General features: G+C 41.5%; 1 protein-coding gene across 1 annotated transcript in view; it reads left to right on the forward strand.

Moving 5' to 3' along the window:
• LOC126204306 (histone-lysine N-methyltransferase 2D-like) overlaps positions 1 to 25,009 on the forward strand; it is a 338,750-nt gene that overhangs the window by 291,159 nt on the left and 22,582 nt on the right. Inside the window, exons 20-21 of the mRNA XM_049938692.1 lie at positions 7,483 to 7,613; positions 24,175 to 24,394. Of these exons, the coding sequence (XP_049794649.1) occupies positions 7,483 to 7,613; positions 24,175 to 24,394 (351 nt within the window). The remainder of the gene's footprint in view (positions 1 to 7,482; positions 7,614 to 24,174; positions 24,395 to 25,009) is intronic.

The following is a 25,009-nucleotide window of genomic DNA, read 5'->3' on the forward strand; positions in this document are numbered from 1 at the left end:
AAACATAGGTTTGCCTTTCCTTAATCTAGCTTCTAAGATAAGTCGTAGGGTCAGTATTGCCTCACGTGTTCCAATATTTCTACGGAATCCAATCTGATCTTCCCCGAGGTCGGCTTCTACTAGTTTTTCCATTCGTCTGTAAAGAATTCGTGTTAGTATTTTGCAGCCGTGACTTATTAAACTGATAGTTCGGTAATTTTCACATCTGTCAACACCTGCTTTCTTTGGGATTGGAATTATTATATTCTTCTTGAAGTCTGAGGGTATTTCACCTGCCTCATACATCTTGCTCACCAGATGGTAGAGTTTTGTTAGGACTGGTTCTCCCAAGGCTGTCAGTAGTTCTGATGGAATGTTGTCTACTCCCGGAGCTTTGTTGCGACTCAGGTCTTTCAGTGCTCTGTCAAACGCTTCATGCAGTATCATATCTCCCATTTCATCTTCATCTACGTTCTCTTCCACTTCCATAATATTGTCCTCAAGAACATCGCCCTTGAATAGACCCTCTATATACTCCTTCCACCTTCCACCTTTCTGCTTTCCCTTCTTTTCTTAGAACTGGGTTTCCATCTGAGCTCTTGATGTTCATACAAGTGGTTCTCTTATCTCCAAAGGTCTCTTTAATTTTCCTGTAGACAGTATCTATCTTACCCCTCGAGAGATAAGCCTCTACATCCTTACATTTGTCCTGTAGCCATCCCTGCTTAGCCATTTTGTGCTTCCTGTCGATCTCATTTTTGAGACGTTTGTATTCCTTTTTGCCTGCTTCATTTACTACATTTTTATATTTTCTCCTTTCATCAATTAAATTCAATATTTCTTCTGTTACCCAAGGATTTCTACTAGCCCTCGTCTTTTTACCTATTTGATCCTCTGCTGCCTTCACCACTTCATCCCTCAAAGCTACCCATTCTTTTTCTACTGTTTCTCTTTCCCCCATTCTTGTCAGTTGTTCCCTTATGCTCTCCCTGAAACTCTGTACAACCTCTGGTTTAGTCAGTTTACCCAGGTCCCATCTCCTTAAATTCCCACCTTTTTGCAGTTTCTTCAGTTTTAATCTACAGTTCATAACCAATAGATTGTGGTCAGAGTCCACATCTGCCGCTGGAAATGTCTTAAAATTTAAAACCTGGTTCCTAAATGTCTGTCTTACCATTAAATAATCTATCTGAAACCTGTCTGTATCTCCAGGCTTCTTCCATGTATACAATCTTCTTTTATGATTCTTGAACCAAGTGTTAGCTATGATTAGGTTGTGCTCTGCAAAATTCTACCAGGGGGCTACCTCTTTCGTTTCTTACCGCCAATCTATATTCACCTACTACGTTTCTTTCTCTCCCTTTTCCTACTGACGAATTCCAGTCACCCATGACTATTAAATTTTCATCTCCCTTCACTATCTGAATAATTTCTTTTATTTCATCATACAGTTCTTCAATTTCTTCGTCATCTGCAGAGCTAGTTGGCATATAAACTTGTACTACCGTGGTAGGCGTGGGCTTCATATCTATCTTGGCCACAATAATGCATTCACTATGCTGTTTGTAGTAACTTACCTGCATTCCTATTTTCCTATTCATTATTAAACCTACTCCTGCATTACCCCTATTTGATTTTGTGTTTATAACCCTGTAGTCACCTGACCAGAAGTCTTGTTCCTCCTGCCACCGAACTTCACTAATTCCCACTACATCTAACTCTAACCTATCCATTTCCCTTTTTAAATTTTCTAACCTACCTGCCCAATTAAGGGATCTGACATTCCACGCTCCGATCCGTAGAATGCCAGTTTTCTTTCTCATGATAACGACATCCTCTCGAGTAGTCCCAGCCCGGAGATCCGAATGGGGGACTATTTTACCTCTGGAATATTTTACCCAAGAGGACGCCATCATCATTTAACCATACAGTAAAGCTGCATGCCCTCGGGAAAAATTACGGCCGTAATTTCCCCTTGCTTTCAGCCGTTCGCAGTACCAGCACAGCAAGGCCGTTTTGGTTAGTGTTACAAGGCCAGATCAGTCATTCATCCAGACTGTTAACCCTGCAACTACTGAAAAGGCTGCTGCCCCTCTTCAGGAACCACACGTTTGTCTGGCCTCTCAACAGATACCCCTCCATTGTGATTGCATCTACGGTACGGCTATCTGTATCACTGAGGCACGCAAGCCTCCCCACCAATGGCAAGGTCCAGGACATAGAATATGAAATACACTGAAGCACCAAAGAAACTGATATAGGCATGCGTATTCAAATACAGAGATAAGTAAACATGCGGAATACAGTGCTGTGGTCGGCAACGCCTATATCAGACTACAAGTGTCACGTGCATTTGTTATATTGTTTACTGCTGCCACAACGGCAGGTTATCAAGATTTAAGTGAGTTTGAACATGGTGTTGCAGTCTGCACAGTAGTAATGGGACATAGCATCTCCAAGGTAGTGATAAGGTGGGGATTTTCCCGTATGACCATTTCACGAGTGTACCGTGAATATCAGAATCCGGTAAAACATCAAATCTCCAACTTCGCTTTGGCCGGAAACAGATCTTGCGTGAACAGAAACAACGACTGAAGAGAATCATTCATTGTGACAGAAGTGCAACCATTCTGCAAATTGCTCCAGATTTCAATGCTGGGCCATCAACAAGTGCCAACGTGCAAACCTTTTGATGAAACATCATCGATATGGGCCTTCGGAGCCGAAGGCCCAGTCGTGTACCCTTGATCACAAAACTCTATGCCTCGCCTGGACCCGTCAACACCGACATTGGACTGTTGATGACTGGAAACATGTTGCCTGGTTGGACGAGTCTCATTTCAAATTGCATCGAGCAGATGGACGTGTATGGGTATGGAGACAACCTCATGAATCTGTGGGCACTGCATCTCAGCAGGGGACTGTTCAAACTGGAAACATGTTGCCTGGTTGGACGAGTCTCATTTCAAATTGCATCGAGCAGATGGACGTGTATGGGTATGGAGACAACCTCATGAATCTGTGGGCACTGCATCTCAGCAGTGGACTGTTCAAACTGGAAACATGTTGCCTGGTTGGACGAGTCTCATTTCAAATTGCATCGAGCAGATGGACGTGTATGGGTATGGAGACAACCTCATGAATCTGTGGGCACTGCATCTCAGCAGGGGACTGTTCAAACTGGTGGATGCTCTGTAATGGTGTAGGGACTGTGCAGTTGGATTGGTGTGGGACCCCTGATACGTCTAGATACGACTCCAACAGGTGACACGTACGTAAGCATCCTGTGTGATCACCTGCATCCATTCATGTCCATTGCGCATTTGAGGGACTTGGGAAATTCCAGCAGGATTTAAGTATCAGTAAATGAAAACTGGCTCAACTGGGTATAATTTGCTATGAAGTAGCATCTGTTAGGCAATTACTATCCCATGCAAGCCTCTCATCTCTGTATAACTACTACATTCTACATCCTTCGGAATCTGCTTACTGCAGTCACCTCTTACCTCTTAGTCTCCCTCTATGATTTTTGTCCCCTCATCTTTTCCGTCAGTATTAAATTGTTGATCCCTTGATGTCTCAGAATGTGTTGTATCAACCAGTCCCTTCTTCTAGTCAGGTTGTATCACAAATTTCTTTTCTCCCTAATTATATTAAGTTTTTCCTCATTAGTTATGCAACTACCCATCTAATCTTCAACATTCTTCTGCAGCACCACAGTTCAAAAGCTTCTGTTCTCATATTGGCTAAAATGTTTATTGTCCATGTTTCATTTCCATACATGGCTACACTGCATACCAATACTTTCATAAAAGATTCCCTGACACTTGGATGTTAACAAATTTCTCTTCTTCGGAAATGCTTTACTTGCCATTGGCAATCTACATTTCGCAAATAGCAGACGTAATCTACTAATTTTAGCATCTCATTTCCTATTCTGATTCCCTCAACATTACCTGATTTAGTTCGACTACATTCTGTTATTCTTGTTATGTTTTTGTTATGTTCATCTTATATCCTCCTTTAAAGACTCTGACCATTCCGTTCAACTTTGCTGTTTCTGAAATACTTACAATGTCTTTCTTATCCATGGACATTAATTCCTACTCTCCAGTATCCAGACTGACCGTACCCAAGATCGACTTCTACCAGTTTTTCCAGTCTTCATCTGTAAAGAATTCATGTTAGTATTTTGCAACCATGGCTTATTAAACTGATAGTTCAATAATATTCACACGTGTCAGCACCTGTTTTCCTTGGACTTTGAATTATTATGCTCTCCTGAAGTCTGAGGGAATTTAACCAGTGTCACACATCTTGTACACCAAATGGAATAGTTTTGTCAATTGGCTCTCCCAAGGCTGTATATAATTTGACTTAGGTCTTTCACTGCTCTGTTAAATCCTGCTTTCTTTGGAATTGGAACTATGTTGTTCTTGAAGTGTGAGGTATTTCACCTGTCATGTACATTGTTTATACCAACTGGAATAGTTTTGTCATGGCTGGCTCTCCCAAGGCTGTAAGTAGTTGGACTGGGTCTTTCAGTGCTCTGTCAAATTCTTTCTCGCAATATCGTATCCCTCATCTCAATTTCACCTACTTTGTCCTCCATTTCTATAATATTACTCTTAAGTACATCTCCATTGTATAGGCCCTGTATATATTCTTTCTTCCTTTCAGCTTCCCCTTGATTGCTTAGGAATGGTTTCCTATATGCGTTCTTGCTATTCATACAGGGGCGTCTCTTTCCTCCAAAGGCAACTTTAATTTTCTTTTAGGTGGTATCTATCATTCCCTTAGTGATATATGCTTATGAATCCTTACACTTGTCTTGCTAGTCATTTTGCACTTACTGTCAATTATTTTTTTAGATGCTTGTATTCCATTTCATTTGCTTCATTAAATACATTTTTATGCTTTCTCATTCCATTAATTAAGTTTGATACCTACTGTGTTACCCAAGAATTTCTACTACATGTTGTCTTTTCACCTATTTGATTATCTGCTGCCTTCACTATTTCATCTCTCAAATCTACCCATTCATCTTCTGCTGTGTCCCTTTCCCCTGTTCTTGTCAGTTTTGCCTAATGCTCCCTCTGAAACATTCAGCCACCTCTGGTTCTTTCAGCTTATCCAAGTCCTATCTCCTTAATTCCCCACCTTTTTGCAATTTCTTTAGTTTTAATCTACAGTTTGTAAGAAATAAATTGTGGTCATTCCACTTCTGCTCCTGGAAATGTCTTACAATTTAAAATCTGGTTCCAAAGCCTCTGTCTTACCATTACATAATCACTCTGAAACCTGCAGGTGTCTCCAGGTCTCTTCCATATGTACAACCTTATTTCATGATTCTTAAACTAAGTGTTGGCAATGCTCTGTGCAAAATTGTACCAGTTGGCTTCCTGTTCCATTCCTTTTCTCCAGTCCATATTCAACTACAATTTTATCTTCTCTTCCTTTTTCTACTGTCGAATTCCATTCCCCCATCACAATTAAATTTTCGTCTCACTTAACTACCTGAACATTTTCTTTCATTTTATCATACATATCTTCAATCTCTTCATCTACAGAACTAGTTGGTGTATAAACTTGTGCTACTGTGGTGAGTATTGGCTTTGAGTCTATTTTGGCTACAACTGTGTGTTCACCACGCTGTTCATAGAAGCTTACCCACATTCCTATTTTCTTATTTATTATAAAACCTACTGCTGCATTGCCCCTATTTGATTTTGTATTTATAACCCTGTATCCAGTTTTCCAAAAGTCATTTTCTTTCGCCGCTGAACTGCACTGATTCCCACTATGTTTAATTTTAGGTATGCACTTTCCTTTTTAAATTTTCTAACCTACCTGCCTGATTATGGGATCTAACTAACATTCCACTCTACAATCCATGGTGTAGCTGATCTGTAGATTTTTTATTCGTAATGATGACACCCTCCCGAGTAGTTCCTGCCGGGAGATTGGAGAGGGGGACTATTTTGTTTCCGGAATATTTTACCCAAGAGGATGCAGTCATTATTTAACCATACAGTAAAGCTGCATACCCTTCGGAAAAATTACAGCTGTTGTTTTCCCTTGCTTTCAGCTGTTCGCAGTACCAGCACAAGAGCATTTTGGTTGATGTTAAAAGTCCAGATCAGTTAATCATCCAGACTGTTGCCCATGCAACTACTGAAAAGGCTGCTGCCCCTCATAAGGAACCACATGTTTATTTAGCCTCTCAGCAGACAACCTTTTGTTGTGGTTGCACCTTTGTATTGCTGAGGCAAGCAAGTCTCTTCACCAATAGCAAGGTCCATGGTTCGTGGGGGTCATCTGTATTCTCATTTATCACAAAGTGGGAATTTTTCTGGTCCTTTCGTATTAGGTATTTCCATTTCTATTCCATTGCATTCATTTACTTGAAACCAGAATTCATTGTCCACGAAGTAGACTCTTGATGGTAAATAATGTATGACAGCATGTCCATTTACCACCCGTGTCAGTGTAGCAATTGAGAGGCACTGGTTTCAAAGAATTTGGAAATCTAAGTTAAACTTGAAGTAAAGATGAAATGAAAAACATTGCACTTTCCTGCAGTAGTGGCGAGGTCCATTTTTGCAACGACACAATGCAGCGCGGTACAGATGGGCCCAACAACATGCCGAATGGACCGCTAATGATTGGCATCACGTTCTCTTCACCGATGAGTGTCACATATACCCTCAACCAGACGTGTTTGGAGGCAATCTGGTCAGGCTGAATGCCTTAGACACACTGTCCAGCGAGTGCAGCAAGGTGGTGGTTCCCTGCTGTTTTGGGGTGGCTGATGTGGGCCAACATACGCCGCTGGTGGTCATGGAAGGTGTCGTAACGGCTGTATGATGTGTGAACGCCATCCTCTGACTGATAGTGCAACCATATTGACAGTATATTGTCGAGGCATTCATCTTCATGGACGACAATTCGCGTCTCCATCATGCACATCTTGTGAATGACTTCCTTCAGGATAACAATATTGCTCGACTAGAATGGCCAGTATGTTCTCCAGACGTGAACCCTATCAAACATGGCTGGAATAAATTGAAAAGGGCTGTTTATGAACGACGTGACACTCCAACCACTCTGAGGGATCTACGCCAAATCGCCGTTGAGGAGTGGGACAATATGGACCAACAGTGCCTTGTTGAACTTGTGGATAGTATGCCACAACGAATACAGGCGTGCATCAATGTAAGAGGATGTGCTACTGGGTATTAGAGGTACCGGAGTGTACAGCAATCTGGACCACCACCTCTGAAGGTCTCGCTGTATGGTGGTACAACATGCAATGTGTTGTTTTCATGAGCAATAAAAAGAGTGGAAATGATGTTTATCTTGATCTCTCTTCCAATTTTCTGTACAGGTTCCGGAACCCTCGGATGCAAGACTTTTTATGATGTGTGTCCATTGCTACTACATTTAGGTTATAATGTTGTTAATGTATTTTGTCACTCAGTTATGTTTTCTCATTTGTTGCAGGACGCTTCTTCTAAACCAGCAGCAACAGTGAAACATGCTCTTTTTGCTGATTCCTCTGTTGATTCTTTTTACCCTAGTAAGAAATCAGACAGTAAAAACTCTGCAAAAGCAACAAGAGAGCCTATAAAACAGTAAGTTTTTATCTCTTATATACATACAATACCTATATATGCAATTTAACAACAAAAGCAATCCATTATTGACAAAATTGTTTAATTGGATAGATAAAAAATTTGCTCACCAACCACCAACTGAGCAGACAATAAAAGACAGTTGTAATTGGCAAGCTTTCAGAGCCAATGGCTCCTTTCTTGAGACAGAAGGGTTGAAGGGGAAGGAAGAGGAGTGAAGGAAAAGGAGTGGAGAGGTCTAGGAAAAGGGGTAGATTTTGGGAAAGTCACCCAGAACTGTGCGTCAGTAGAGACTTATTGTATGGGATGAGGAGGGAAGACTGATTTTTTGGGACTGCATAGAGATTACTGCGTAAACATCATGCATGAGTTAGTAAGAGTTAAAAAAAGAAGTGCATTGTACATAACGGAAGTGGGAGGGGAGCACTGAAAAATAGGCGGAAAATACAATGAAAGATGTAGAAAACTAAAACGGAGTGAAGCAAAGAGTAGTTACAATGAAGAAATGCTGAGACGGAAGAAAGTAACGTAAATAAAGGCCATGCGGGTGGTGAGAACCAAGGACATGTTGTAGTACTAGTGCCCACCAGCGGAGTTCTGAGGATCTGATATCTAGGGGAAGAATCTTTATGGCACATGTGGTGAAACAGGCACCGAGGTCACGACTGTCATGTTGAAGAGCATGCTCTGCAACAGGATATTGTGAGTTGCCAGTATACATCCTCTGCCTATGCCCATTTATTCTAATTGATAGTTTGGTGGTAGTCATTCCAATGTAGAAGGCCAAACAGTGTTTACATAACATCTGATATATGACGTTTGTCGTCTCACAGGTGGCTCTCCTTTTGATAGTATGTTTTGCCAGTTACAGGACTGTTATAGGTGGTGGTACGGGGGTGCATAGGCCCTGAAATGAAATCCGTTCTGTCTGAAATTTTGCCTACCACATCTAGAATAGCTTTCCGTTGCCCTCCCAATCTCCGCAATATTCTTGTCAGACCTTACGCTCCTTCTGCACCCTTCTCCCTACCCAATGGCTACTAACTCTTAAGACGGTCCCTGCTGGAAGACTTGCCCTATGAACCCTCCTACCACCACCTATAACAGTCTTGTAACTGGCAAAACATAAACTATCAAAGGGAGATCCACCTGCAAAACGACACATCATATACAGCTGTTATGTGTAAACACTGTTCGGCCTTCTGCATTAGCATGACTACCATCAAATTATCAATTAGAATGAATGGGCATAGGCAGAGGGTGTATACTGGTAACTCACAATATCCTGTTGCAGAGCATGCTCTACAAGATGACATTCGTGCCCTCAGCACCTATTTCACCACAAGTGTCATCTGGATTCTTCTCCCAGACACCAGCTTCTCAGAACTCAGAAGGTGGTAACTATTCACTCCATTTTAGTTTTCTACAACTTTCATTGTCTTTCCTGTCTATTTTTCCCTGCTCCCCTCCCACCTCTGTTATGTACAATGCATTTAGCTTTTCACTCTTATTAACTCATGCATGATGTTTAAGCAGTAATCCCTGTCTACATATTACCTTGTCTTCCACCTTTAAGCTCTAAAGTTTTCAAATCTCTGTCTGATGCGGTTGCCAACAATCAGTTCTTCCTTCTCATTCATTATGCTAAGTTCCTCCTGACCCACAGTTCTGAGTGACTTGGCCGAAATCTATCCCTTTTCCTAGACCTCTCCAGTCCTTTTCCTTCACCTCTCTTCCTTTCCCCTTAAGCTCTTCTGCCTGAAAAAGGAGCCACTGGCTCCGAAAACTTGACAATTACAGTCATCTTTTATGTGTGTGTTCTGCCACCTCTGCATGCAGTTTGATGTATCATTTCCAGAGGTGTCTTCTTAAATTGATTATGGTAGTAGACAGTGTCAACTACTTCTCTTGAATGTCATAACAGTTTTTTAAAAATGAAATACTGCCTGGTTTATAACTAGAATTGTCCATCATCGTCATCATCATCAAGAACAACAACAGTGTTGTACTATTGAGTATTCATTGTGATGATTCAGTTTACCATACTGTGCTTGATATTTCTAAGGTCAGTCTTTTTTTCCCCTGTTGTGTTGTGGCGTGACATATAACAAATAGTGAAAAGTCCCAAAGAAATACATAAATTACAAGGATTTCTGATAAACTAATGCACTACGTGTTTTTTTTTGCAACAATTATTTATTGAACACAGTGAAATGTACAAACAAGAAAGAATTATGTTTCTTCTATAATCTCTATCTTTCCACTAATTTCCTTCCCATTCTATGGTCTTTCTCCAGCGAGGCACAAGGATGTGTATGCCATGTGGGTATCACTCCTTGTTCTGGTCTTCAAGCCATTTCTTTATTGCGCATATCACTTCTTCATCATTCTTGAGGTGTTCTTCATGAATGGCATCCTTTAATGACCCAAGCAAGTGAAAGTCTGAGGGAGTTAGATCAGCGTTGTAGGGTGAATGGTGTAACTTTGTCGAACTCTGTTTAGTGATATTTTGAACTTGTGTTAGATCAACTATTACCATTTTGAATCAATCAATCACCTGGGTTGTTCTGGAGCCGAAGTCACTGGAAGCACCTCTTGAGTTTCGTTTGTGTGTTCACTGGTTTTTGGCACCGTGAATGAACTCATCAACAAGCTGCATATTGTCAGGTGTGACAGCCATGGATTTCCTCCATGAGCACTGCAAATCTCAGAGTTCTGTTGAATGGCCTCTTTGCCCAGCGATTGACTTTACTTCTGTCAATTTCAACTGCACACAAATGTTTGTGAGAGTTCCCAACAGTTTATTTCTCCACACTGAGAAATGTAGTGATGACACACTGCTTGTAACATATGTCACGTACAGTTGTCATTTTGAAACTCTGCTGCGGCTATGCTATCTCTCGGAGGAAACATAAAATTTATGTTGGTCTTCCAGAAACTTCAATTAATGTATATCTCGTTTCGCATTCGTGCTGATGTTGATGGCTTAGAAAAAAATGTGGTTCGTTATTTTCTGAGCATATACAAATATCTCATATATAAATATATATGTGGCACCATTATAATTAGTTTTATACTCTCATTGGTTTTTCCAGCAGTTAGTATGCAGATAAACTGGCATTTGTTACACTATGTGGGCAACTTGGCTTTGTCATCCATATATACAGAGTATTTCCGCCGCTTTGAAATAAACTTTCAGAGATTAGGGAAGAGGACAGATAGCAGTGTACCCAGGTCAGTACTAAGACACAAAATTTTCATGTATAAACAAGCAAATGGAAACTGATAGGCCACATATCCATGTCAGATTACTACACACCATGTTTCTGAGGCTGATTCGACGGCTAAGGGAATCAAGAAAAATGGTACCACAATGAAACAATCAACTAGGACAATAAACTGTAAGGATCCACAAGTTAGATGAACCATTGTTTGCTCTCAGTGATTAGGAGCCTTCAATCAGCATTTCAGTAATTGCCTGTGAAATGTGTGTTGCACATGCAGAAAGCGATATCCAAACATCAGCTCCACTCTCCACCATTCACAGACAGTGGAAGCTATATCAGACCACACTTGATTTCTTCTTGTGATGTCATGTAAATGCCATAATGTTCTAGACTCTGCCAGAGATGAAGCAGAACACTAAACTAGAATTCTCACTGCCTGCAAGATTGTTCATATAGGCACTGTAGAACTTTGTTCTAAAGTGTCATGGCTTCATAGAAATTGTGGGTGTTGCTTTGAACAGTTATTTTTACTGAAGCACCTTAAGTCAATGGTTTCGCCTTAACAACATTTTTTAGTGCAGTCTTGTGCACAGTGTCAATGCATAATACGTATTGTGGAAGATTTAATTTCCTTCAGGATTCATACAAAATATTTGTAATTACTTCCTGTACGTGCCTAGAAATGTTGCATTAACAATTGCAGTGAAAGTGGACTAGAAATTGCAAATACCACCCTCAGTGAAAATTTGTGTTCCTAATTCAGGGTGTAAAGGCCCAGGGCAACTGGGAAATCTGGGAAAAACTGAAGTTTTTTCAGCTGGGAAAAAACCAGGAAAAATTTGGGGATGTTTTTAAAATTCCATGAATTTTTTATTGTTTCAGTATTTAGTAAACTTTTTGGTAATTTCAACTGAAAAAAAAAAACCAAAACTTTAACAAAGAATTTTACTTTAGCCCACTACTGCAGAATAATACTTCAGCAATAAAACATAAACAAGAGGATAACACCAAAATAAAACTTCAGTTGCGAAGACTTGTCGTTATTATATCTCATTTGGCACGACTCTGGACTTCATTCGTGCTATTTAGTAAATTAAAATGTGCTGTAAGTTTTTGCTTTGCAAGCGGCTTAACGTAATCTGTTTACACATTTTTCTTTCACTAAAAATGTTTCACCTTCACTCTGACTTTCAGCTCAGATAAGTGCACAGCCTGATGTGGACCTGACATTTTGAATGAAAAGCACATGCCGCAATATAGTAAAAATGTGCATTCATAGCAATTAAATAGTAAGTGATGGAAATTTTGCAGATTCTAACGTCTGGAAATTGGAAGGGAAAATGCTGGAGGGGGGGGGGGGGGGGAGTGAGGGAAGAAGGGGGAAGTCATGTCAACAATCTGTCTCACCATCTACATGTACACTCTGCTGTAAATGACTGTGAAGTGCATGACAGAGGGTATGATCCATTGTACCAGTTATTACAGTTTCTACCTGTTCCATTCACATATGGATCATGCGTAGAGGTTGTAGTCTGTTCCTAGAGTCGTCATATTCTTAGAGTACATCAACAATAGGCCTCCAGTGAGAATGAAAAGACTATGAAAAGTTCAGATTGGAATTTCAACAATTATGAAAAGAATAGATTGCTACTCACCCTGAAGATGATAGAGACAGGCACAATAAAAAGACTGTTACACAAGAAGTTTTCAGCCAAAGGCTTCTCCAGAAGAGAGAGAAACACACACACACACACACACACACACACACACACACACACACACACACACACACACACACCTCATGCAGTCAGACCATTATCTATGACTGTTTTAGCTGGACTGCAACTGTTTACATTAAATGAAAGCAGCACTTGAGAGAGTGGCATGCAAGGGTTAGGCACAGCAGAGTATGGGTGTTCAGAATGTTATGAACCTCTTCTTTCACCTCATCGACGGAGCTGAATCATTGGGACAGGTACTGAGAGACTCCGAAAAAAACTCAAACGGGCAATTCAGAACCGGAGAAGAGAAATGTTGAACAAGGGCATACACATTCTCCATGACAACGCTTTCCCACACATCACTCAGCAAACCGTTGCTCTCCTGCAACAGTATCAGTGGAACATAATCACCCACCCACACTATAGTCCTGACTTGGCACCCAGAGACTATCACCTGTTCCCTAGGTTAAAAGGACATTTGGCCGGAAAGTGATTCAACTCCACCGACGAGGTGAAAGAAGAGGTTCACAACTTTCTGAACAGCATGGCGGCAAGCTGGTATGACATGAGTGTACAAAAACTGCCACACCGTCTACAAAAATGCATCGAAAGATATGGTGATTCTGTCGAAAAATAGCTAAATGTTCAAACTGTAAACTGATGTAAACCATTATAGAAATAAACAGGTCTGTGCACTTCTAAAAAAAATAGGAGATCTTACTTTTGGGATTACCCTCGTAAATTCCAGATATCATTGAATATCATCCTGCATTATTTCATCCACCACAAACATTGTCACCAACATCTTCACTTTCAGAAATTCTTGCATTTTTCCAGCAGTTCACTATCACTTTCAGGAACTAGCAATCATGTCACAAGCCTGCTTCACATTGAAATTGTAGGGATTGCTCACCTTTCTTTCACTGTTTACGATAATGTTTTGAACTAAATGTGAACAGTATTTTGTGTTAAAGTTCTTAAGTACCTCCATATTTAGTGGCTGAAGAATTAAAGTAGAGTTGGGGGGAAGTAGCATATTTCAACATTCTTCAGTGCTGGCATGTTGTTATGCACACTACAGTTATCCATCAGTAATGCAATTTTCTTATTCTTCATTGACATCTCTTTATGAAGCGAAAGCACCCACTCACTAAAAAGAGTGGATGTCATACATCTTTTCGATTTGTCTTGCAATTGACTGCAATAAAATAAATCACATTTACATTATGACTGTAGCAAAACATTACAGCTGAAGCTATACTGTACTGATTTAACTTATAAACTAAAGGGAGGTAAAAGAAAATGTATGTACCCTCTTACCTGGTAAGCTTCTTACATTTTTGAAACACCGTGGGTTTGCTGATCGTCCAATCACGAGTGGTGTTAGTTTGTGTGTCCTATGTGTCCCTGGCGCGTTGGTGCAAAGAACAGGTAGGCGTACTTAAGACTGCTTCCCTCCTTTACATTTTTCTCCTCTAAAGGCTTTAGTCTTCTCTGGCATCAGTTGATAAAACAATCCCATCTCATCTGTGTTGTAAAAGTTTTAAGGACTGTATTTTTCTAACAGTTTACACATGGTGTTTTACCTCCAAAATTCTGCATCATCTAAAGGTGGTGACTTTTCTTCTCCTGAAATCTCTTTAACAATGATCCCATGCCTGTTCTTAAATCTTTGCAATCATCTGTTACTTGCCTTAAAATTATTGTTTTTCTTGAAGGGCTAAATTTGCCACTTACAAAATTTTCTTTTATTTCCTTATTGTGCAAGTCCATGCTTCCTCGCCACGTCTACTACTTTCATTCCAATATAAATGTCTTTCAAAAGCTCCATTTTTGTCTCCCAACCTTATTTGTTTCTGAGTTCCACTCATTGTCCAAATATTAGCGAAGTCGAAAGCGTTTACATCAACTAAAAACATTGACAGATTGCAAAAATCATGGAGCTAAGCTGTACATAAGCTCAACAAAACACTTTTGTTTGCTGCTGAATCTAGACAGTGGACAAACTAAACACTCTTTCAAACAAAGGAGCTCTTTGGTGTTTGATGCTCAGCACAGCTCGTCCACGGCTGTAAGCTTCTCTTTACTGCTAGAATAAAGACAGTACTGTAGTGTGTAGTGAAGCTTCTTGAAATGAAATGAAAGTCTAGTAGTTAATAAACAATACCTACTGCTATAGTGAGCTTCATAGAAATAGAAAATAGTAAATTCCTCTAAATTTTGTCGTTGTTATAACAGGGTGTTGCTAAATTTACTTCATCGTAGTAATGAGGGGTAATTAACATACTACATATATGAAATCGGTTGGTCCCATATAAAATTATCACTGTATCCAGGTTTATCAGTCTGTTGATAATTAAAAAAAAAATTCCCAAATCGAAGCCGCACCTGAAATTTGAGACTTGAAATTCAAGGGGAGAGAAAAGTTTTAGGCCGTACCTCCAAATCTAAATAAAGTTGGTCCATTGTAATACGAGACACAATTTAGGTTGAATGAATGACATTACAGCTACAGTAGTTTGGTTAGAGTAGTAAGCTTAGCAGTTAAGCTTTACCAGCTAGCCATTGCTATGCGTCAGGCACTCTGTCCGTATTTATACGGGTACCCTTCCTTTTTCACATGCTTCGTCTGGTTTGAATTGATAGCTTATTTTCTTTGATCTGATAAGTGCCACTCTCTTTGTTATAGGTGTTTACGTCACTCTAAGCTGAAAATGCATTACTGTACTGTGTCATGCATTGTTTGTCGCATTCTGATAGTGAGTGTTTACGGCCTGTCGCTGCTCGCGTCATGACTTGCTTTTGTGCACGCTGCAGCTACTTACAATAAAAAAAGGGAGGAATTGTCTCATTAGCGAAGCTGCTATTTGTTGTTACTTGCACTGCTGCTTTCTTTGATAATGATCAACAAGAACCAAATAATAGATTGCGGATGATAGAAGATGTTCTGAACGAGAGTTTAGCGAAAATTTTTCTCCGTTTGAAAATCTTTGCAGGCGCCTCTTTAGTACATTACATTCTGCTCAGAAATTAGTCATCTTAGATTTAAAACTCTAGTCAATTGCCGTGTTTCATTTCTGACTGTATCACTATTAGGCATAAGAATAATACGAATATAAACGTGACATGGTTATAATAGAGGGAAACATTCCACGTAGGAAAAATGTATCTAAAAACAAAGATGATGTGACTTACCAAATGAAAGTGCTGGCAGGTCAACAGACACACAAACAAACACAAACACAAACATACACACAAAATTCAAGCTTTCGCAACAAACTGTTGCCTCATCAGGAAAGAGGGAAAGAAAAGGGAAAGACGAAAGGATGTGGGTTTTAAGGGAGAGGGTAAGGAGTCATTCCAATCCCGGGAGCGGAAAGACTTACCTTAGGGGGAAAAAAGGACGGGTATACACTCGCGCGCGCGCGCACACACACGCACACACGCACACACACACACACACACACACACACACACACACACACACACAGACACAAGCAGACATATTTAAATGTGTGGATGTTCCCTCTGCGGTCCGCGCCCACCAACGGGGCCAGCTGCAACACTGCACAAACAGAAGAACCAGAGACATGGAGATGGAAAACGAGCCCCTGACGGACTGCCAGGAGCACCAGACCGAAGATGGAACACCCAGAAGTGGGACTGGTGGGCGTGGACCGCAGAGGGAACATCCAGAGCCGCAGTGGACGAAAAACGGAGCGGCAACGCTCCAACAGGTCGTGGTGAGCAGGCGCGGACCGCAGGGGGGAACGCTTGGTACCCCAGACCCTAGATGAAACCCCCAGGAGCGGGGTTGGTGGGCGCGGATCGCAGAGGGAACACCTAGAACCGCAGCGGACGGAAAACGGAGCAGCAACGCTCCAGCAGGTCGCAGGGAATGGGTGCGGACCACAGAGGAAGCGCCTGCAGCCGTTGGTGGAGGGGGAAGGCCATAGGCATAAATACTGGACCAGGTCCACTCGAGGAGCAGTCTCAGGTCGAACCTGATGAAGGTTACGAGCTACGTGACAGAAATATCGTGCAAGTACGACACTGATATCCGGCAGAACACCCGACAACCCAAGATGTCATTAGATCGCCGGGAAAGCCTGAAGAGTTACAGAATTACTCTATCTTTTGCACCCTAATCACTTTTTCAAGCTACCTGTGCAGGACTTCTGATTCACTCAGTATATTGCTTCCTCCCACATACACCTCATTAAAAGAACATGAAGGTAAAAATCAGTGTGTCTCGAGTTTACTTGGAGGCTCACCCTATGGTCATTCATTTGTCACTGGAACAAGAATTGTGGTAAATGATAGTAGTGTATGAGCTACCCTCCGCCAAATACTACAAGACGACTTGTGAGGTGTATATGTAGATGCACATGTACTTAATGCCAATATTACAATACCAGAGAAGGAAAGTTGCTACTTACCATATAGTGGAGATGCTGAGTCGCAATAGGCCCAACAAAGAGATTCACACAATTATAGCTTTCGGCCATTAAGGCGTCATTAGTAGACACACCCACACGCAAACGCAACTTGCACACACGTCTGCAGTCTCAGAGAACTGAAACCACACTGCGAGCAGTAGCAGCATCAGTGCATGATTGGAGTGGCAACTAGGTGGGGGAAAGGAGGAGGCTGGGGCGGGGAGGAGGGGGGATAGTATGGTGGGAGTGGTGGACAGTGAAGTGTTGCAGTTCAGATGGTGGGAAGGAGAGAAGGTACGGAGGGGGGAGGGGGGAAGTAGCGGAAAGGAGAAAAATAAAAAGAAATTAAAAAAATTGGGTGTGACGGTGAAATGACGGCTGTGTAGTGCTGGAATGGGAACAGGGAGGGGACTGGATGGGTGAGGACAGTGCCTAACTAAGGTTGAGGCCAGGAGGGTTACGGGAACGTAGGTTGTACTGCAGGGAAAGTTCTCACCTGCGCAATTCAGAAAAGCTGGTGTTGGTGGGAAGGATCCATGTGGCACAGGCTGTGAAGCAGTCATTGAGATGAGGGATATCATGTTTGGCAGTGTGTTCAGCAACAGGGTGGTCCACTTCTTTCTTGGCCACAGTTCGTCGGTGGCCATTCATGTGGACAGACAGCTTGTTGGTTGTCATGCCTGCATAGAATGCAGCACAGTGGCTGCAGGCCAGTGGGCAGGACATTTCTCATTCCAGGGCACGACGAGAGGTAATCAAAACCCTGCTGGAGAATGTAATTCAGTTGCTCCAGTCCCGAATGGTAGAGTTACGAAGGGAATGCTCCTCTGTGGCTGGACTGTGGGACTTTGGGAGGTGGTGGGAGCCTGGAAAGATAAGGCACTGGAGAGAGGGTTGTTTTTTTTTACAAGGATGGGAGTATAATTACGGTCAGTGAACGCTTCAGTGAGACCCTCGGTATATTTGAGAGGGACTGCTCGTCACTGAAGATGCGACAACCACGGGTGGCTAGGCTGTGCAGAAGGGACTTCTTGGTATGGAATGGTTGGCAGCTGTTGGAAGTGGAAGTATTGCTGGTGGTTAGTAGGTTTGATATGGACAGAGGTACTGATGTAGCCATCTCTGAGGTGGAGGTCAACATCTCTCCGAGACTGCAGACATGTGTGCAAGTTGCATTCGCACGCGCGCGCTCGTGTGTGTGTGTGTGGGTGTGTGTGTGTGTGTGTGTGTGTGTGTTTACTGCTGACAAAGGCCTTAATGGCCAAAAGCTGTAATTGTGTGAATCTTTTTGTTGTGGCTATCGCGACTCAGCATCTCCGCTACATGGTGAGTAGCATCTTTCCTTCTCTGATATTGTTACATTCCATCGTGGATTTTCCACTGTTTGATACACGCCAATATTAGTCACAGTCACCATCATCTCATAGGTGGGTAGTTGTGTGATGCATATTGGCTTTTCTGAACCACTTGATCTCATTTTACATTAATTGTTGTTGTCATTCTCTCTCTCTCTCTCTCTCTCTCTCTCTCTCTCTCTCTCTCTCTCTCATGTTACCCAGTGCTGGCCTCAGTTCATTTGTTTGCTCTTTTTTGTGCGTTGTGGCATCTGTATCCCAGTATTTGCGCTTTCCTTTCCCCTCTGTTCATGGTTCATGCCCACTTTTAAAGATATGCTTATCTGTATCCTTTCCTTATCTGTGATTTCTCAGATTTTCTCTTCCATTTCTACCTCATTTTTTCTTAAATCTGTCAATTACGATATTGTATTGTTGATTTGGCTTTCATCCATCCCTGCACTGTATTTCTTCAGTGAGTCATTTCCTTTCCTCCAGCCCTTTTGTCTCTGATTTTTGGATAAAGAAAATTTGAATTCTGAACGTCAGTCTCCTGCCATGTTGCAAGAAGGAATTCTTTTTCTACCTTTCCTTGAATGTATGACCTTGTGCATCTTGCGATCCACAGCTGATTCTTGTTAATATGAAAAGAAACCATGATCGCTGTATTTATTGACACATGTCTATGCTGTGGCTGGGTTCATCTGAAATATCATCACTGGCAGGTTAAATGCAGTTAGACAAAACACAAATTATGATAAAAGTTGTAACAACTGACACACACAAATGATTGGCAATTCACACAGCCAACAGTCTTCGCAACAAATACCCACCGAGTTGTACCAGTATCTAAAAAGTCTAGTTATCTTACATCAAGTTTAAGGCAAATTGTATAATACAACAGTTGTATAACATCCCATTGACTGGCTGGCAGAAGCACAATGAGCAGTGCTCCATTTGACCCACTGAGTGACAATACAATTCTTTGTAATCACATTCATTCAGTGGTTATGATCATTCTGTGTGATCACTATTACTGTTTTATTGTACATAGTCTTTTGTGCCACCTGCTATTTTCTCTGTCTCATGATGATACAGCTTTGTGTAGGCACATGAATTTGTCTCTTTATAGAGTTCCATACCTCAATCGGTAAAAACTGAGCTCTTACAGTATAGGTTTGTCGTTAGTCTGTCTATCGGTCTGATTGACTGCTAAGAACCCTTCTTTTCAGAAACAGGTGTAGGTACCAGGTTGAAATTTGTCGCATCCTAAGGTCTATCATCCTGTGGTGCTGTAAAAAATTTAAGCTAAGTTGCTGCAGTCAAAAGACATCGTCATTTATGGTACATACACTCCTGGAAATGGAAAAAAGAACGCATTGACACCGGTGTGTCAGACCCACCATACTTGCTCCGGACACTGCGAGAGGGCTGTACAAGCAATGATCACACGCACGGCACAGCGGACACACCAGGAACCGCGGTGTTGGCCGTCGAATGGCGCTAGCTGCGCAGCATTTGTGCACCGCCGCCGTCAGTGTCAGCCAGTTTGCCGTGGCATACGGAGCTCCATCACAGTCTTTAACACTGGTAGCATGCCGCGACAGCGTGGACGTGAACCGTATGTGCAGTTGACGGACTTTGAGCGAGGGCGTATAGTGGGCATGCGGGAGGCCGGGTGGACGTACCGCCGAATTGCTCAACACGTGGGGTGTGAGGTCTCCACAGTACATCGATGTTGTCGCCAGTGGTCGGCGGAAGGTGCACGTGCCCGTCGACCTGGGACCGGACCGCAGCGACGCACGGATGCACGCCAAGACCGTAGGATCCTACGCAGTGCCGTAGGGGACCGCACCGCCACTTCCCAGCAAATTAGGGACACTGTTGCTCCTGGGGTATCGGCGAGGACCATTCGCAACCGTCTCCATGAAGCTGGGCTACGGTCCCGCACACCGTTAGGCCGTCTTCCGCTCACGCCCCAAAATCGTGCAGCCCGCCTCCAGTGGTGTCGCGACAGGCGTGAATGGAGGGACGAATGGAGACGTGTCGTCTTCAGCGATGAGAGTCGCTTCTGTCTTGGTGCCAATGATGGTCGTATGCGTGTTTGGCGCCGTGCAGGTGAGCGCCACAATCAGGACTGCATACGACCGAGGCACACAGGGCCAACACCCGGCATCATGATGTGGGGAGCGATCTCCTACACTGGCCGTACACCACTGGTGATCGTCGAGGGGACACTGAATAGTGCACGGTACATCCAAACCGTCATCGAACCCATCGTTCTACCATTCCTAGACCGGCAAGGGAACTTGCTGTTCCAACAGGACAATGCACGTCCGCATGTATCCCGTGCCACCCAACGTGCTCTAGAAGGTGTAAGTCAACTACCCTGGCCAGCAAGATCTCCGGATCTGTCCCCCATTGAGCATGTTTGGGACTGGATGAAGCGTCGTCTCACGCGGTCTGCACGTCCAGCACGAACGCTGGTCCAACTGAGGCTCCAGGTGGAAATGGCATGGCAAGCCGTTCCACAGGACTACATCCAGCATCTCTACGATCGTCTCCATGGGAGAATAGCAGCCTGCATTGCTGCGAAAGGTGGATATACACTGTACTACTGCCGACATTGTGCATGCTCTGTTGCCTGTGTCTATGTGCCTGTGGTTCTGTCAGTGTGATCATGTGATGTATCTGACCCCAGGAATGTGTCAATAAAGTTTCCCCTTCTTGGGACAATGAATTCACGGTGTTCTTATTTCAATTTCCAGGAGTGTATTTTGATACTTGGAACCTCACTCATAAAGGCATATAGGGTGCTTCCCTTGAACTAGAATCATGAAATATGGCAAGAAGTAAGGTTTCGCAGCACAAGTAAAGGAAAAGAATACGAAAATTGTCAAATTTTAATGATATCACATAAAAAATATCTTTTTGGCATTAGAACTTCCATTGCATTTTATTGTCTGTTAGAAGCGTAATAGAGAAATAATACTGCATGCAAACATAAAATGTAAGTAAATAAAAAATGTTTTATTAATTCTCCCTCTCCCTCTCTTTCGTTCTATTTCTCTCAAGATACATAAACTTGAGTTCCCTGCTCACTTATTTTGTATGTCTGGGCTTGTCTCTGGAACTAGCTTAGAGATTTTGGTGTGGCCTTGAAATTCCCAGGACCAATTTCTTGCCAGATTCGGTGTCAATAAAAGAGAAAGATCATCAATATTCTTGGGATGGATGAACTATCTACATACCTAATTATGTTTGTACAGAGCCCTCAGAGTGTGTGTCAGACTTGCGTTTGGCAAATTTTTTGTTGTGCATAATTGTTTTGTTCAGGTTTTGTATGTATGAATGTTTGCAAATTGTTTCAACAATTGTGTGGTACCTTTATGCTTGAATGTCACTTCTGCAATTAGGTTATTGTGTATATATGTAATGATTATGATATCCTAAAATTTACCTCTCCTTTGGAGTGGTGGTGTCAAGACAAGCTAGTTTATACAACATGTCAAGATACATGCACTCGCTGCTCACCCTGTGCCTCCCAAGTGGTCGGCAGTGCCTTTATATGATCATAATGTTCCAAAAATTGCCTTCAATGTTACGTAAGCTAACTACCGTATTTGCTCGAATGTAAGCCGCAATTTTTTTCCGGTTTTTGTAATCCAAAAAACCGCCTGCGGCTAAGAATCGAGTGCAAATTAAGCGGAAGTTCTGAAAAATTTGGTAGGTGCTGCCACAACTAACTTCTGCCGTCGAATATATCATTTTCATACATTATCCAATGAAGTAAATACAAATTCCGTATTGTTCATCTTCGAATGTAGCAGCATTTCACTGTACTACGAAAATCCGACTGGCAAGACTGTTTGGGATGTTTGTCAATATGGACAACTCTACTTTCTGAATTTTTTCCTACCTGTGAGAAGAGATAGTTGCCAATAGGAACTTTTATGAATTGTGAATCACATGCGGTATCCTCTTCACCATAAGAATAATATGAATATAAACATTTTGCCATGTATTCTTTTGTGTTTGCTGCTATCTCATTTAAATCCTGTCTGCCTAATAAACTACGAAACTAGAGTGAGACAACGGAAAACGTGGAAGAATGTATATATCATGTTATGTTTATATTCGTATTATTCGTATGCCTAATAGTGATACAGTCAGAAATGAAGCACGGTAATTGACTAGATTTTTAAATCTAAGATGACTCTAATTTCTGTACACAATGTAATATACTAAAGAGGCGTCTGCAAAGATTTTCAAACAGAGAAAAATTTTCGCTAAACTCTCGTTTAGAACATCTTCTATCATCCGCAGTCTATTATTTGGTTCTTGTTGATCATTATCAAAGAAAGCAGCAGTGTAAGTAACAACAAATAGCAGTCTCTTGCCATTGTTTCGCTAATGAGATGATTTCTCTCTCTTTGTTTTTTTAATTGTAAGCGGTGGTAGCGTGCACAAAAGCAAGCCATGCCGCGAGCGGCGACAGGCCGTAAACACTCATTATCAGAATGTGACATACAATGCATGACACAGCACAGTAATGCATTTTCAGTTTAGAGTGACGTAAACACCTATAACAAAGAGAACGGCACTTATCAGATCAAAGAAAAATAAGCAATGAATTCAAACTAGACGAAGCACGTGAAAAAGGAAGGGTACCTGTATAAATACGGACGGAGTGCCTGACACATAACAATGGCTACCTGGTAAAGCTTAACTTCTAAGCTTAAGACTCGAACCAAACTACTGTAGCTGTATCGTCATTCATTCGACCTAAATTCTGTCTCATATTACAATGGACCAACTTTGTTTCGATTTGGAGGTGCGGCCTAAAACTTTTCTCTCTCCTTGAATTTCGAGTCTCAAATTTCAGATGCGGCTTAGATTCGGGAAAATTTTTTTTCCTAGATTTCGAGTCTCATTTTTCGGGTGCGGCTTAGATTCGAGTGCGGCTTAGATTCGAGTAAATATGGTAGTCTTCCTAAGCCATCATATGGACAGAACTCTGGGGGGGATTTGTTAGGAAGACTCTTGGCAATGTGAGTCGCATACCATTTATCCTAATTATTGTTTTGTGTAACTGCAGGTAACCTGATTTTGGGTTTGAATGAAATTGGTCACAACATAATAAATGCTAATCAGTGCAGCTGTGGTGGTGGTTTCTGATTGATATTGAATCTTTGAATATAGTTTCATTGCTTATGCAAGTCTTTAATTCTAGTTTTGTGTTTTCAGTACTGATCATATTTTATAGTCCATTGATTTGTCTTCATTTTGATATTATTTCCTGCTGTAGTCACCTATCCATAGTGTTACAGCCATAGTTCCCCTTAATCAAATCTGTTATTTACTCTACACAAAAATACTGCATGTGCCTTTGGTGCAGGGAGGAAGTAATAGGTGGTACCAGACAAATTAAAGTTATTAAACGTAATGCACTGTAAGCATGGTGGTGGTATTGCAAACGTAAGTGTGTGGCACCAGGCAGATGTCATGGTGTGTGTTATGTGTCTTCCATATGATTAGCCTTAATAGGCTATCCAAAATACATTTTCATCAACTTGTGCTTGATGTTCCTCTATTCTCTCTCGACTCCCAGTGCAGTAGAAAGCCAGAAATTGTTTAACAGTTGCTGCAAACTGGTTTTGATGCTACATATAGTCTCAGTTTTCTTTAAGTGCTGTAGTGGTCATTATTTTTGTGATATTTCCTTTGACTGGGTCTGCTGATTTTGAAATTTCTGTTATGTACTGAAGCAGTAGGCTGCAGACTTTTGATTCAGTTCCAATTCTATTTAATTTGGTGTGTCTATTTTTATTTCGATACAGGCCCTGCATTCTTATCTTTGACTCACTTTCGGGAGCTAGCCGGACACGTGTTGTGGCAACGCTTAGAGACTATCTGCGTATTGAATATCGAACGAAGATGGGTCGCAGCCGAGATTTCAACAAGGATACAATCAAAGGTGCCTCGCCACGTGTCCCACAACAAACAAATTTTACAGACTGTGGTCTGTACTTGTTGCAGTATGTCGAGAGTTTCTTCATGGTATGCTATAGTGTTGCCTCTATACTGTTCAGATGTAAATTCATAAAATATGTAAAATTATGGTCATTAGTGTATTGTAATTGTTATGAAGTATATATAACAAAAATATTTTTAGAGGTAGTAATGCATCACCACTACCAATATGATTTTTTAAGTACACCACATTTCGACATACTTAGAGGTTGTCATCTTGTTCATTGATGTATTAGAAACCAAGAAAATTATTTAGAAAAAAGTTGTCTTAACATTGTTTATTAATGGTACTGATCTAGAAACCGATGGATATTAGAAAGCTCATGCAAGAAAAAGCTTTCTGAATGTTAGTAAGGTGATACAATTTATGTACAAACTTTCAGTAATTATTGTTAAATGGGCTGTTACCATGCCTTGGCTATTCGAACAGTGTTTTTGACCTTGCAGTTATTTATTGGTAATGTCATTGAGTCAACATTTTTTTATCATTTTTCTTTACTGCTGTAGTACAGCTTTGGGTCAGTTGCTTGACGAAGTCAAAATAGCAGACAACTGATCATAATTTGGTATGCCTTCAAAGATTTATACTTCCAGAAGGCACTGCAGTTAGTTCAGATAGCATTACCAGTTTGTAATTTAATA

Source organism: Schistocerca nitens, chromosome 9 (assembly GCF_023898315.1).
Source record: "Schistocerca nitens isolate TAMUIC-IGC-003100 chromosome 9, iqSchNite1.1, whole genome shotgun sequence".
In the NCBI taxonomy this organism is placed as follows: domain Eukaryota; kingdom Metazoa; phylum Arthropoda; class Insecta; order Orthoptera; family Acrididae; genus Schistocerca; species Schistocerca nitens.